The sequence below is a fragment of the Trypanosoma equiperdum genome (genome assembly GCF_001457755.1).
Source record: "Trypanosoma equiperdum strain OVI genome assembly, contig: ctg_1880, whole genome shotgun sequence".
NCBI lineage: Eukaryota > Euglenozoa > Kinetoplastea > Trypanosomatida > Trypanosomatidae > Trypanosoma > Trypanosoma equiperdum.
In genome coordinates, this window is record NW_027123927.1 from 13,048 (window position 1) to 27,868 (window position 14,821).

At 49.9% G+C, this 14,821-nt stretch overlaps 7 protein-coding genes across 7 annotated transcripts; all 7 read right to left on the reverse strand.

The window, feature by feature from the left end:
• Positions 1-268: 268 nt before the first annotated feature.
• On the reverse strand, positions 269-1,795 carry TEOVI_000590500 (phosphatidylserine synthase, putative; the record flags this gene model as incomplete). Its single annotated transcript, XM_067223476.1, has 1 exon — positions 269-1,795. One exon carries the CDS (start codon positions 1,793-1,795, stop codon positions 269-271), a length of 1,527 nt encoding a protein of 508 aa, XP_067079577.1.
• A 311-nt stretch (positions 1,796-2,106) lies between these two features.
• TEOVI_000590600 (YjeF family N-terminal domain/YjeF family C-terminal domain containing protein, putative) lies at positions 2,107-3,834 on the reverse strand (the record flags this gene model as incomplete). The annotated part of the gene is made up of 1 exon (XM_067223477.1): positions 2,107-3,834. One exon carries the CDS (start codon positions 3,832-3,834, stop codon positions 2,107-2,109), a length of 1,728 nt encoding a protein of 575 aa, XP_067079578.1.
• Positions 3,835-4,256: 422 nt separating this feature from the next.
• TEOVI_000590700 (poly(A) polymerase, putative) lies at positions 4,257-6,320 on the reverse strand (the record flags this gene model as incomplete). The annotated part of the gene is made up of 1 exon (XM_067223478.1): positions 4,257-6,320. One exon carries the CDS (start codon positions 6,318-6,320, stop codon positions 4,257-4,259), a length of 2,064 nt encoding a protein of 687 aa, XP_067079579.1.
• A 772-nt stretch (positions 6,321-7,092) lies between these two features.
• On the reverse strand, positions 7,093-8,826 carry TEOVI_000590800 (ras-like small GTPase, putative; the record flags this gene model as incomplete). Its single annotated transcript, XM_067223479.1, has 1 exon — positions 7,093-8,826. The coding sequence occupies one exon, from the start codon at positions 8,824-8,826 to the stop codon at positions 7,093-7,095; it is 1,734 nt and encodes a 577-aa protein (XP_067079580.1).
• Positions 8,827-9,249: 423 nt separating this feature from the next.
• TEOVI_000590900 (uncharacterized protein) lies at positions 9,250-9,990 on the reverse strand (the record flags this gene model as incomplete). Its single annotated transcript, XM_067223480.1, has 1 exon — positions 9,250-9,990. The coding sequence occupies one exon, from the start codon at positions 9,988-9,990 to the stop codon at positions 9,250-9,252; it is 741 nt and encodes a 246-aa protein (XP_067079581.1).
• Positions 9,991-10,607: 617 nt separating this feature from the next.
• TEOVI_000591000 ('Cold-shock' DNA-binding domain containing protein, putative) lies at positions 10,608-11,753 on the reverse strand (the record flags this gene model as incomplete). Its single annotated transcript, XM_067223481.1, has 1 exon — positions 10,608-11,753. The coding sequence occupies one exon, from the start codon at positions 11,751-11,753 to the stop codon at positions 10,608-10,610; it is 1,146 nt and encodes a 381-aa protein (XP_067079582.1).
• A 613-nt stretch (positions 11,754-12,366) lies between these two features.
• On the reverse strand, positions 12,367-14,454 carry TEOVI_000591100 (WD domain, G-beta repeat, putative; the record flags this gene model as incomplete). Its single annotated transcript, XM_067223482.1, has 1 exon — positions 12,367-14,454. One exon carries the CDS (start codon positions 14,452-14,454, stop codon positions 12,367-12,369), a length of 2,088 nt encoding a protein of 695 aa, XP_067079583.1.
• Positions 14,455-14,821: the final 367 nt, after the last annotated feature.

Here is a 14,821-nt window from a genome sequence, read left to right on the forward strand (position 1 = left end):
AAGAGTGAGAAAAGCGAAATGGGGAGAAAAAAAAAAGAGACGGACAACACACCGGAACAAGCGAGGCGCAAGGAAAAAAAAAAACGGAGCGGTGTGGAAGGAAGGAGGGCAGGACACAAGTCGAAAATAGAGAGGAAATTAAACAACAATAAAGAGTGCGGCGCTCCCCACGCAGGCGACGGTCAGGGGGGAAAAATGTTGTCCAGGGCAATCAGAAAAATAAAAGGGCTGTACCCCGTCAGTGATTCATATAAGAAGAAGAGACATATTATCGCCAAAAGATTATGTAGCGCTCGTATGGGTAAACATAGCGCTGAAATGCCTCACGACCAATCTGGAGGTCCGGCATCCCCATCGCAAACATCGCTAAAACACAGCCGCATCCAAAGTAGAAGAACACGCTACTGATTGCGTAAAGCAGGCACCGTTTTTCCATGCGTTGTTTCAGTGTCAGTACTCCGAAGAATATCGCAAACCAAATGCAAAGGGATATGAGTGAAATTATCCAAGGTATTGCGATGTAGCCCGGCATTGGTTCCTGAAAATAATTCCCCTCAACGGCAAGCTTCCCCGCCAAAACAACTTCGAACAAAAGGTTCACCACACTCACCCACACTGATGGACCAAGTTTGTTAGTTGGGTCAAGTCCGCTGATATAAAAGTAGTACTCGCATACGGCAGGTATCGCCAAGAACAGCCACATAACCAGCCGCAAAACAACAAGATGATGTTTGGGGGGTATATGAAGGATGTGTTTCACGGTAAACGTGTTCAACTCTTGAAGGGTCATCAGGGAAAGTAAAAGAAGAAACTGCACGAAGCGTTTTGGACTAAGAAACACATTCCACTCGTACGGAACCAATGATTGAGGCACGAGCTGCGATATGAAGCGACGCGCCTTCCCGCATTTACTCTTCACATTATCTGATAACACCCAATTATATCTCCGTGCGTGAAATATGCGCAAAGCGAGTATTCCTAATAATGTTCCGCCGCCATTGCATATGAGGACATCCAACAGCAAATGGTCCCACCAGCACTCCTTAAAGTTCGGCAGTGCGTGCTGGAACGTCACCTCGACAATCTCAAACACAACTGAAATGCACGTTGAGGCACGCCAATCCCTCACAATAATCGTCTTCGCGAAATACCCCAGTGTATGGGCAACTATAAAAATGTCAAAAGTCGTGCGGACAAAAAGGAATGGGTCATCTGAAGTGAAAATGCGACAGTCCTCGGCGTATTGCCTCTCCTCCGGTAGTGACTTAAGTGAAGGATCGTGCAGCAATAGAATTGCACGTATTGTGTCCAAACTTTGAAACAGCAGAAAAGATAGCAACGCCAGATACAAGACACCCACGGCCAACACCGCCCGCCAGAAACTCGGATGCGGGCGCAGCAACATCGAATCGGGAAGGTGGGTGGCGCCAAAAGCTATAAAAGATACTCCAGAAGCCGCAAGGCCCAATTTTACACTGCTGACAACATCCATATCTAGGTAGTGGCAGTAACGCACCATGAAAAGGAATACTGCTAACAGAACAATAAGGACCGAAAGCGTACGGGGCGTGTACATCGCGTCTTCTGTACCACCATTAGCGATGCAAGTTTCCTCCGACTGCTGCTTCGGGTTTATCTCTCTGCTGATAGGCAGTGAATTTAATTTCTTCACCTTTTTCGGGCCAGAACTGTGACTGCTCACACTACCTTTTCGACTGTCAATACCCTTACGTGAGGCACCGGTGCCTTTGGGGCTACTGAAGCTACCGGTAGCACTGTTGAGCTTACCGGCCATGCACACTCGAGAGATTCTCGAAGCCCTGTTTGTTCCACGGCAGCACCGCACGCAGTTGTAATGAAAAATATACTTAATACGGGGTTTTCCCGCCCTCAGTGACGGAAAAAAAAAGGACAAAAGAAGGTAATCAGCGACAAGACAGAGTCAAGACAGGAGAAACGACATTCTTGCTTCTACAACTCACCTAAGTCAGATATCTATTGACATCTCTCGAGTCAATCTACCGGTCATGCCTACGCAGACACAATCCCAGTTCGGTATCTTCATTACCTCCGCAGCCAATAACGAGTAAAGGAAGCTCAATGCCACTAAAGGTAGCACTGAGAAGCTTGAAACCCTTCCGGTGTTGGTTTAAGACAAACGGGAAGGTATTTAAAGAGTGTCGTGGCGGTAAGCCCACGTTCGCCGCCTTGGGATGAGGCGGCGAGATCGGCGGCTGTGCCGTGCACAAGGCATCCCGCACAGGTGGCTTGCCAGAGCGGGAACTGCTGCGCCAGCAGTCCCGCAATGATACCAGTCAAAACATCTCCCATGCCTCCAGAGGCCATGCCGCTGTTACCGACGTCGGCAACGGCGCACGCGGGAAACAGCAGCTCTGCCGCCGTCCCCGTTGGCACGGGGACGCGTGCATCTTCCGCAATGCGAAGCACCGTTCCAGGCCCTTTGAGCAAAACGACCCCACCGTACCTAGCCACCAACTCCTCAGCGGCACGATATCGATTTTGCTCCACCTCAGAAACTGTGCAACCCAGAAGTCTGGAGGCCTCAGCAGAGTGCGGTGTTATGACACGGTTATTTAGTCGTACAGACGGTGGTTGTTGTTCCCCATCATTCCTTTTCCTAGAAAACGCTGCTAAAATATTCAACGCGTCCGCATCCCACACCGAGGGAATATTAATGTTCTCCCGGAGATGTATTTCCACTACACGCAGGGCTTCGATTCCCCATGCACCTTGACCAAGGCCAGGCCCTATAGCTACACACGAGGCCCACTGTAGTCCCATCCGCAAACTTTCCTCCGTCAGTGTCTGAGTCATCACCTCTGGGCAGCGGCACATGATTGGCGCGGCATGTTCAGCACGCGTAAGAACTCGAACGAGACCACAGCCAGATCGTAACGCTGCCTCTGCTGCCATCGCAATGGCTCCACCGAAACCAGAGTCACCACCGACAACCAACAACTTGCCATTCATTGCCTTGTTAATACACCTTCGTGGCTCGCTGCGCGATAACAGTGGAAAAAGATGCGAACTTTCAAGTCGCCTGCAAAATACATCACGCTGTTGGTCCGGTAACAACAACCAATCAGCGAGATCTAGGGAATCATAGTGAAGCTTTCCAACATGGTTGCGTGCAGACCCTGTAAGAAGTCCTGGCTTCACAGCAATGAAGGTGACGGTGTGAACCGCACGTATACATGAGCCCTTCACGTCCCCCGTTTCGGCATCTAAGCCCGACGGAATATCAATAGCAAAGCACGGCTTACCAGATTCGTTCACACGATCGATTATCGCTGCGTAATCCCCACGTGGAGCACCCCCCATCCCCGTACCTAGCAAGCCATCCACAACTACATCCACACCGGAGAGTGAAGCTCCCTCTTCCAACCAGGTGCGCGCATCTTTCATTACGATCTCCACACCTGGTTTTTGACGTTCTTCCTGTAACGCAGCATAGGCGGCTGCTGCCTCGGGAGGAAGCGGTTTGGAACCGGCCACAGTTATAACAGTAACGCATGTGCCTCCTCCCCTGGAGGAGGCTCGTCGGGCAACCTCAAAGCCGTCTCCACCGTTATTCCCGCTTCCGCAGAGCACCAGCCACTTCTTTGCATTTGGAACCTCGGTGCAAACGACCTTGAAAAAAGCTGCAGCAGCCCGTTGCATGAGATCGTATAAGGTTATCCCCTGTACCCGGGCTGCTTCCACTTCCGCTTTTCGAAGCCATGCGGCAGACCAGGCGAGATATAACAGTTTTTGCTGCTCATCCGGGTAACGGGTATACGTGCTAATGGTCCGAATAAAAGAGTTCCTTCTCATTATGAAGCCTATTAAGTCAACACGCTTTTTCTTTCTTTTTTTTTGTTTTAGACGAAGAGCCACTGCACGAAAGGAAGCGTCGGTGACAGCGTTCTAAGGGGTATAGGTAGAGCAACCAGCGACGCTAAAGCTACGCAGAAGTCAGAGAATGGGGCACATGGATTATGTGTGCAAAAGGAAACGTTTGGTGTAATTCCATCACAGAGGAAGGAAGGAAACCTCCGGGTTGTCCCTCATTGATGTGGATCCCAATTTTCGGTGCAGTCTCACACGCACGCGTGCAAGAAGGTAAATGCCTGGCATTCAAATTGCCGCCAAAAAGAACTGACAAAGAAAAACAGCGGCACGGAGGATAAAGATATTGGACTACGACGAAAACACACTCGCCGATTATAAAAAAGAGAAAATGTAGCCCAACTCTTTCAAAAACCGAGTCCCAGCGCTTGCTCCAACCCCAGCTCCTCATCGTCATCTTGTGAAACCTTAGAATGGCCAGTTGAATTATCACGGCGAGCACCACCACCCTCCGCACTGCCTTTTCCCAATTTTGGTCCCGCATGGTCCGCGATAGCAGAGTTTACGGAGTCTTTCGCTACGACCTTCATCGCTGCGGCGTCGTTTTCATCGTCTTCCCCGCGGTGACGCTTGACTCCGGCCGTTTCAGCGCTGGGTGCACCTTCACTTTTGTCTGCAGCTTCCGACGCCCCTGCCGTAGCAGCGGCAGCCCCATTACTACTAGTCGCAGTATCTGCCTCCGATGGTGTACAGGCGCGACCGGAACCGGCATCAGATTCCGTTGTACTCACGGGATCTTTATAGCCAGCGGCTGCTTTTACAAAGGCGGGTATCTTTGTCATGTCCTCGACAGTAATCACAGGCAACCGAGTGACGCCGTCCCTGTACTGCCGCAACTGTCGGACAATGTTGTGGAATGAGCGTATACTGGGAGCAAGGTCAACCTTCATTGATGCCGCTTTCGAGTCAACAGACATCCCAAAATAGTAGTGACGACTAAATGATTTCACCGCAGTGCCAGCAGAGCCCCCGCCTACAGCAGAAGATACCGAGCTACTATTACCATTTGAAGAAGCGCCCGCACGCCCCTGTGCGCCGCTCTCCGGTATTCCGCCGCCTCGAGGCGCCTTCTTCAGCAACCGACTTCGCGCCTCAACTTCCTCCGGTGCTTCGTACCCTTTCGGGTTCAAACGCAGCCGCACATGTGGAAAACTTTCAAGTGACTGCGCTCGCGATTCGGCTGTTCCCGCCCATAAGAATCGTATCTTCGACTCCACGGCATCCACGTAGCCTTGGTACGCTTCCGCATCTGTGCAAGTAACCTGAACGTGCAGGTAATACTTATATTCCCCAAAGAACTTCACAGGCTCAAGAATTTTGCTCCAGATGCCATGTGGACCCAGTTTCATTTTCGTTTCCTCTACGCCCATCCCAATGTAGGATGAACAAATCTCATGGCCGCGAGCAAACTCATCACATAGTTGCCTCAGATTGGTCATCGTCACGTTGTAACAAGCGTTCCCGTATGGCACTGCTGGGGTGAGCACAGGGAAAAGCGCTAATGCGTCGGACTTCGATTCCCGCGGGTCCCAACCGCGACCCAAGTTCGTTTTGACGCGCATCGTCTCGGTTAAATAAATCGCACGATTCTCCCTTCCGCTTCCGTGAGGATTGGGGGAAAACCATGTGTGGTAGATACGGAAGAAGCGCACCACCATGCCAGCAGCGTTTTGGTTTGGGTGACACTGACAAACAAAAGCAACAAGAATAGCCCAACCGATACCACTGGGAAAGCCAAAGGTGTTACTGTAGATGCCACGGGCCTTTCCCCATGCCTTAATAAAACGCAACGCCTGCCGAAATGAAGCTTTGTGCGGAACAAGGTCCATGATGTTGTGTGCAACGCGGACAGCATTACAGCTGAGCACAGATTGGTCGTCAAGCCCCTGAAGTAAGTCGTCTGTGATAACTTCAGGGACACGATCTTGGCGAATAGAACCGAAGGACAAGTCGATATCGATTCCGTCTGCAACCATGGCGATCAGAGGAACGCGGGCATCACGAATGCAGTGAAGTTCGGTAATGCGAGACTCATGACTCAATCGAGGGGCTAGCGTATTGAAAAAATGCTCACGTGTAATGCGATTGGGGGCTATTAGTACAATATCTATATCGCTACCTGAACCATGAACGTTGTAGCGGTATGAGCCCGTTGCGAAAATGCGGCCCTCCACTTGAGCGGCCGCTTCAGCCGGCATGCGAAACTCTGCAATCATTGTTGACCGAATCCACGCCCGCACAATGCAATTGATGTGTTCAAGAACGGAGCGTCGACGGTTTGCCTCTTCCTCAGGTTCAATTCCCGCTGCGCACCACTCCACAAGCGGTACGTTGTGATCCTCCTCAGCTGGAGACGGCCCGTCGCTGGAAATAATCTTTTTTGCAAGGAACGACTTGTCTGTTCGTGACATGATCAACGAATCACAACGCACAGTTTTGCAATTCAACTGTAGTGACTGAACACCAGCACACTGACAAAAATATTCAAACCCTGCTAATTCCCGGTATGTAGCTTTTACAAACCCAACCAAGTTTACTGTCGAGAACCGTAAGACTTCAACCTCCCGCTTCCTGCCCGCACGGGACGTTCACAATGGTATGAGCCCGCTGATGTAGCTACACACATTTGAAAAAAAATGGTGAAGCAATGAATGCATACGCACGTATAAGTGGAATCGGTGAGTGCAGAGAGGTAAATGGTGATGTCACCCAAGTTGTACAAGCGAAACAGAGGCAAACGTGAAATAATGAAGGATGAAGCAGTTACGCGAGCAAACACCAATAGCAACACCGTGTTCCAACACAGAAACCACACAGAACGTGGTAAAGAGAGGGAGAGAGCATGCAAACGAAACAATCCGAACGACGGACATTTTTTCGCACGAGCTGATCCTCCGGCAAAAGAGAGATAAAAGGGTGGAGACACTGCCGTGAAGGCGATGACAGCGCAAAACCAGATACTACCCACTTAAGAAAGAGTTCTTCACAATATTCCCGCGCACCCTCTCCCTCCTAAATTACACATATTCTTTCGTAGTGTCACCTACACTGAAACAGATTTTGCAATTTACCTCCCCCCTCCCAAAATAAAAAAAAAAACATAAACACAAACACAAACCCAGCTGGCAAAATAGTAAAACGGTACACTTGCCACACAACAAATTACCTCATTCCAACCATGTATTAGTCCAATAGCACGTCAATAGCCGATGGGCACATCGTAATTCGCAATAGCTCCTGCGCTGTTGAGCGGTTGACGGAGAACTCCTCGCTGTCCACAGGAACACCCAATGGGCTGACGGGGGCGGTGAATGATATGGCAGACGTCCCAAGTGCAATGCAGTCGAGCAGGCACTGCACCACGTGCTCAAACAGTATCTTACCCTCATGCCATGCGCACAGCAGTGATCCACGCTCCCTGCTAGAGATCTCAGTAGCTTCTTCTGCTGACACTTCAACCGCAGACCCCCCCCTCCCAGCATCGGCTGGTGGGATCAAACCACACACAATAACAGGCTGAACTCCGAGTTTCGTCTCCACATCAGCTATGATGGCTTTTGCCTCCATGAGTGATGATTTACGTTGTGGGTCATAACAGATTACCACAGCATGACAACTAGCACAAACAAAGCGGGTTAACTCTCTGAACCGTGGGTGGCCGGAGATGTCAAACACTCGCAACTGCGCGCGGGCCGTCAAGCCACCAGTGAGAAAGACGGTTTTGTCAAACTGGTTAAAAGTCACGGTTGGTGGCGTCACCGCAAACCTCGCACTATTGTCGCCCGGCCGCCGCTGTCGACCCCACTCCCGCATTAATGACGTTTTCCCTACACCACATGGGCCAATAAGAGCTATCTTTATTGGGCTTGACAGTAGATCGCGCATCCCCACGGAGAAGCATGACAGTCCCTTACACCGTGTCGCCTCTCGTCTCCGAGTAAAATCAAGAAATTGAGTAAAATTGTAACGCGCGTTAAGTGAAATTGTCGGTTTGGCAGCACCTGCGGATGTAATGCTGTCAAAATCCGTGCCAAACGTGAGCTCTCCCAGCTGCTTCTGTGGGAGACGCTGTCGTCGCGTAGAGTTCCGGCTCCCCAAAGTTGTTGAGAGCATGCGTTGCAGTTCCTCCTCGCGCAAGCATCGCGTCATGTTGTACCGATACCATATGACGTTGTCTCTCGACATAAAATAAAAGTCAGACGAGACTAAAGACACACCTAGAAGCTCCTCCATTGTCAAGTATGACAAAACTCTAACTAGCAGCGACCACTGCAGCATCTTCAGCTCACCACGACACTTTCGCCGCACCTCACCGTTACGATCACGGCGGGACACAACAAGCTGTACTTCATAGTGGCAGGCAAAGCAAACGCGGTACGCCGCCACCGTTGTGGGGTTCATAAACTGGACCTGTCCTTGCTGCTGCTGCTGCGAAATGTTGTCTTCACCGTTAGCAATGTCAGTTCCAGAGACTCTACCACTGGGTAACGACGTCTTGTCTACGCCGCCACAAGCCTCAATGGGGTTCGACTGAACCTCCAGAGCTGACTGAACTAACGCATTAACAGTTTCTGAACAGCATGCGGAGCAAAAGACGCGACCACAAACGCGGCAGTGATGCCTTCGGTTAAACATTGAAAAAGCAACATTACATCCGTGAGCCATACAAGTTGAAACTTGTGTGTCCGGCACCCACCGTCGAAGAGGGCATAAACGAATGCACGAGGGGTCCAAAGTAGGCTTTGTAAGCCACATGACACCTGACGTCTGTTTGCTAGCGCACTTGCTAAGAAGCGGTGAGCTGACGTTACTTTTTCTGTCGGAACTATTGGCACTATAAGGAACGGAAACATTTAAAACCATGATGGGATCACCATTACCCATCTCCCGCTCTTCAGCAAGATCAATATGATCCATGACTTTCGTATTGGCAACTAAATTATGCGCTTAGCGTACTATGGCCTTCAGCCGTCGCTGGCGTGTGCCTCTCTAATCCCCCTCTTACCTTGTTGCCGACCGAAGCACCGTGCAGGTTTTCTCATTTATAGAAGAGACAGCAGAAGAGGTAACCAAAAAGAAGCCAACAAACATTATATATGGTACGTTCATACGGAATCACAAAAAAGGCGCAAATGACAGTCACGTTCATTGACAGGGAGAAGAACCCCCCCACACACACACACACGCGCCATCTTCCAATCCTAGCATTTCCCGTAGAAACACAAAGAGATAAAGCCAAACTGTGACGCTAAATTATTAACGATATGGTGAAGATAGTGGAATCATGAAAAAGATCATGACAAACACAAAACCGGCGAGGCGCGGGGAATTAGAAAAAAACTACAACTCCCACCACAGGGAACCGCATATCCCAAAGAAGCGGTGCCGCCGCACAACTGCGCCCAGTGGGTCAGTGAAAATCAGGGCGCCGGTTGCGAAGAAAAGCCAGTCATCAAATTCTAGTCGAACTGGAAGCAGTTTCTCACCACTTCCAGACGTGTCCGAGGTAACACTAGCATCGTGGCGCTTGGTGTTGTTTCTTAACTCCCAGAGTTTCTCACTCAACTCGTGTCTTTGTGGCAGGCTCTTCCATCCACACGGCGAGGTCCCCTCGGCACCCCTTGAGGCTGAGGCTCCTGTAGAAGAAAAAAGTTTTCTCCTGTTTGCTATTCTGATTGCGTCCTCTTCATTAGCATCGGAAGCACCATTCCTTCCACTCGCGCCAGAGTTTAGTGGAAGCCAACGGACCCACACCGATGCAACACTACCATCCCCTGCTGCGGCATTCGCCACCACTGGTTTGTCTCCGTCATCTGCAGCAACCACGGAATGAATTTCATTGAAAAAAGCCTCGTGACGACTGCGGTCCACCAGGTAACGGATGAAGTGCCCCTCGTGCGGACGTGTCACATAAAGACCATAACCCGCAAAAGCGGGGACAACAAGCCGCCGTAGGTGCCTGAAGAACATCTCCTGCCGCCGTATACGCTGTGCCCTTTCGGAGTATTGTGTGCCGCTTCCCCCGAGAGCGGCGGTGCCGTAAAACATTCCATTTTTTGCTTCTTCTTCAGTCGCCTTCATCTGATATAGCTATTCTTCTTTTGCTATTTCTACTTCATATCAAAGAGGACAGAAACAATGACGATAACAACACTGATAGCCTCGTCAACAGCACCATGCAGCAATGTCAAAAGTAAGCCCCAATATTTACTATTGGTGTTGCTTACGCTGGTGGTAAACGCAACGGACCTCCACCCCACCCCCCCCGCTCCAACTCACGCCGGTATGTATGGTTGTTTTTGCAACGCAGTGTTATCAGCGTTAGCATTCTTTTTCTCCTTTCAAATTTATTGTAATTAAGAAGAATGTAGCGGCAGTTGTGGTGGCGAAATTGACGAAAGTAAATGAGCGGTGCATACTTCAGTAATTGCAAAGAAGAGAAGGTTCACGCCATCAGCCGCAAAGAACAAAAGAGAGGAGAGGAGGAAAAGGGTTTCCCTCCCCCCTTTTACCAACTGAATCGGTAAACGAAACGGAATGGACTCGGTGTCGACGTCGACCACACTAAAACGCTTCGTCTCTAACGCTACAAACCACCACAGATGCCCTCCCAGAACGTTTTTCCTTTCCCTCTTCCGCAAGCCCCACTGCCTCCCTTCTGAAATACTTCCCTGTGGTTTCTACGTATTACCACGACCTCACTCAAGTAGATTGAATTCATCGTCGTCGTCGTCATCAGAAAGATGGTTTGTACCTTTCCCAGAGTTGTGGTTCCGTGACGCCAAAGACGGTTGTGGGGAGCACCTCCTTATTTTTAAGCAGGTGCGCTTGCCCGCGTGTTTTCCTTGCGATACGCCACGCAAAATAAATGAGACTGTGTCCCCAACCTTGATGCTAGCATTTTGATCGTCTTGATCCACGTTGCTCATATGGAAAAATATGGATTCACCAGTTTCCTCCAACACAATGAAACCAAAGCGTCCGTCTACTAATTCCCGCACTGTACCGTAATAACGTGCAGCTGCTGGCTTAGAATCTGCAGCAAACCCCAAGGCCCTCGATGCACCTTGGGACGAACGCCATTGCTGCAGCGGGGCGTGCCTTTTCCCAGTTGAACGGTCGATAATAACACGCCGTGCGGCATTGCGATCACCACGCTCGATACAGAACCGCACAAAACAACCTTGATGCAAGTCGCTGATGTTGACAACGTCCAGGTCCTCAAGGCTAAAATTGAAGCACGGAGCATCATCATGGAGGTTTCCAGCAAGGTCAAGTTCAGCAATGCAACCCGATCCGGTGATTGTGTCCCAACTCTGCACGCAACCGTGCAACATCACCGGGGTGACCGGACGTTCCTTTCCGGTATCCAAGTCACACAGTCGAATATGGCGGGCAACTGGTAGTGACTTAGGAGGATCTCCACTGGCCTCTATGTCCTCCGTCGCTTCCCTGTGCTCTTTCTCAACCTGTTCATTAACTTGAGGGCTAGGTAGCACGTCGAAAGTTACGGTTTGGCCTTGACTTACGTAAAATCCGCCATCCAGTGAGGAGCGTGGGAAGAAAAAGTTTTCCGCATTCTCCCTCACTGCTGCCTCTAGTTCCGCTGAGGCGAGGCACTGCGTGCCTGGTGAGTCACTGGAGGAAAGTTGTAATGCAGTGATGAACCCGTAACCACGGCGGTGCATGAATGACGTGACGGTCCCTACACGCCGTGGAGCAACTTCCATCGATGCAGATGCTGCTATGTTCGTTGGGATAGGCTCAGCTGCATTTCCCCTCTTCTTCTCGAGAAGTGTTGCGGTGATCGACACGGCGAGTCGCGAGCCCGCGAGTCGGAACATTGAATTCTAGTTTTCCCCTACCAATGGCTACGTAAACGTTTCTCTGACAGTTCACTCTATGCACACAATCAGGCGTGCAAGGGATGTGAGAATAACAAAAGTTGGAAAAATTAAAAAAATTATCGCTTAGCACTCTTTACCAGAAAACAATCTTCGCTCTGAACCCCTTTCAACGGTATGCATATGCAGAAGCAGCGTGAAATTTTAAATGATGGAATGTATACGGTCTACACTAGTCATCTTGGATATGGCGGCGAGAGGGGAAAACCATCACCCCCTCTCATAGATCTGACGTCGTCACTGTAAACTCTTTGGCACTTTACATTTACTGATATTGATTTCAACAGTTCCGTATCTTTTGGTTTAAAAAAAAAACTCAGGTGGTGATCAAGACATCACATCCATACACGAAATACACCAGTAACAGACGCCACAATGAAGATGTAAGAAGAGGAGGAAGGCCCCCTCCCACACACACAAAAAAAAAAACTGACACTCTTAATGCAGTAGGAACCAAATGGGCGAATAAATACAACACAGTCAACATGACTCATCACGAATCGTGACATTTCCTTCAACAGTTCTCTACTGCAGATGGCAAGCGATCACCGATCTATACCGAGGCCGGAGGCAACTCCTCTGCACAGTCTACCGCAGTGCTGGCATAGGAGTTGCCTCCCCCTTCAGTTGCCCTCTCACGCGACTGCGCACGTTGTTCCTTTACCAGATCACCCTGCAAGTGAAACACATGCACCTCCCCGTCAGAGGAGCCACACACCACACGTGATCCATCCTCGGAGAAGGACAAGGACGAGATTGGTGCATAATTTCGTACAAACGTCCCAGATTTCCTCGCAGAAGTGGTTGTAGAGGGCTTAGACGAAAAAGAACCACCAGACCCCAGTCTTGCCCCTGTCTGAGGGTATACGCTAGCAACAGGAAAGTTGCTTCTGCCCAGATCCCAGATAGCAACGCGGCCGCTACTTTCTCCAGCTGCAAACACCGCCGAATGGGTGGGCGACCATTGGAGGCAGTTAACCTGAGACGTGAGTCCCTCGATGGCAGCACAGCGTGAACCTAGCCAAAGATAGCAGCTCCCGTCGGCGGCTGCACTAAGTAGAGTAGCGCTTACATGAGGGTCACCGTGAAACGGGTGGGGTGCGACCGCGACAACGGCAGCGCAATGAGCAGGGGTGTCATAACACTTTTCTTTGGGATGCCGTACGCGACATGAGGGGTTTTCGTGGGTTGATTTATCAACACCAACAGTGGAACCAGATATGGGTTGCATATCCACAACCCCTGGTCCCTTTGCTCCCCCCTCTAAGATATGACCGTTGAGGCACCCAAAGAATACTTTGTTCATTGCATCCGCCGTGGTACTGACGAAAGCCGCACAAGATCCAACACACCCAGGTGCCATTCCCTGCACTAAACTCTCACGGGTTGAAGAGGGTAAGCATAGCTTTGAAGGCTCCCACATACACACTTGACCATGTTCGCTGATGGAAAAGAGGTGGTGAGAGCCAAGATCTCCATGCACTGCCATCGCAAGAACCTGTGTTTGATGGGAGTGAGGCGACGGAAACGACTGCACACAGGGATAGACGGGGGCGGACGCAGAAAGAGCCGAAGAAGAGGGCAAACATCCATACGACAGTGAAGATGATTTCCCAAACGTGGTAAGAACCGGTGGCGAGGCAGCACGTCCACATTGTTGTAGTGCTTGGTCAATGCGCCACGCAACAATGCAACCATTGGCAGCTCCACCGAACAAAAGGTGGGGACACCGTTTCGTGTACGTCAGAGTACGAACCTCACTACTAAAACAGAGCGGTACAACTACCGGACCACCACCGTCTGTACCCTGCTGTATACATATGAGTAGAACGAGTCCCACAGAATCAAAGCCTCTAAAGGTCGAACCTCCCGTTGCTCCTTGCATCATCATGTCGGATAAATTTTCGACGTTGCATGCTTCTGACAGCGACGCCGCAACAAACAACAAGCCCTTAGAGCACGCATCACCATCCTCCGAAGATGGACAGTTAAGCACTCTCACATCCAGTACACAGCGACTCCCGCTGCCACAAACCGATCCTAAAGATATTGAGTGCTCTAGAGACATAAATGCAGCACCCGCAGAACCGATACATGGCGATTTACTTCCTCCGAAAGAAGTGAAAACACTACCAACTATATCTCTATCAACAGAGGTCACAGAAGCTTTCGCGACTCCGCATCCACCCTTAGCAGGATCCGAACCAGTATTTTCAACACTCTTAACGCTGCTGTGAGAAGCACTGCACAAAGTTTTCGCGCTGACAGAAGGTGCGCTCGTAGTCAGAGTTTTTTGCCTTCTCGCTGCGCTGCAGCCAACACCATCTTCCGTCACGCTCCTAGAAATGCTACAAGCAGACAATGATGCGGACGACAAATTCCCACAAGCGGGCTTACACTCTTTTGTATCAACGGCACGATCGCCATCACCCGGACACTTAGAAACACTAACAGAACATCGAGTACGCGCACATCCTGTACTGCCGGATATTGAACCACCAACTACCAAACCTTCACTGCCGGTAATGCTCTCCCGTTTGGGAGGAACCACATTTTGACGCTGTTGAAGGACACTCCGTTCCTTTGCCTTCCGCGCCTCACGAATCTCCTCCAGTTGCCGTCGCTTCTCCGATAAATCCATCGAACTACAGAAGTAAAAAAAAGGATATCTGACCCTCTCCCACCAAAAAAAAAAGAAATAAAGAAAAAAGAAATAATAATAAAACAGTAAACAACAACAAAAAAAATAAGAGAAGCAGCTTTTAAAAAAAAAAAATTACAAAAATATTAAAAACCAAACGGAAGCACAATTTAAAAAGTACATCTTTAAAAACATAAAAACCAAACACTATTTTCCAATATTAATTATCTTTCGCGTTAACTTATAAGGTTCTTCGCCAACAACGAAGCCACACAACAGTTTCCTCCTTAAATAACTTAAGCGAATATTCAAAACAGCGCACTCCCTCTCAAAAACATCCAACCTCTGTTGAAGTTCATTCCGTTCA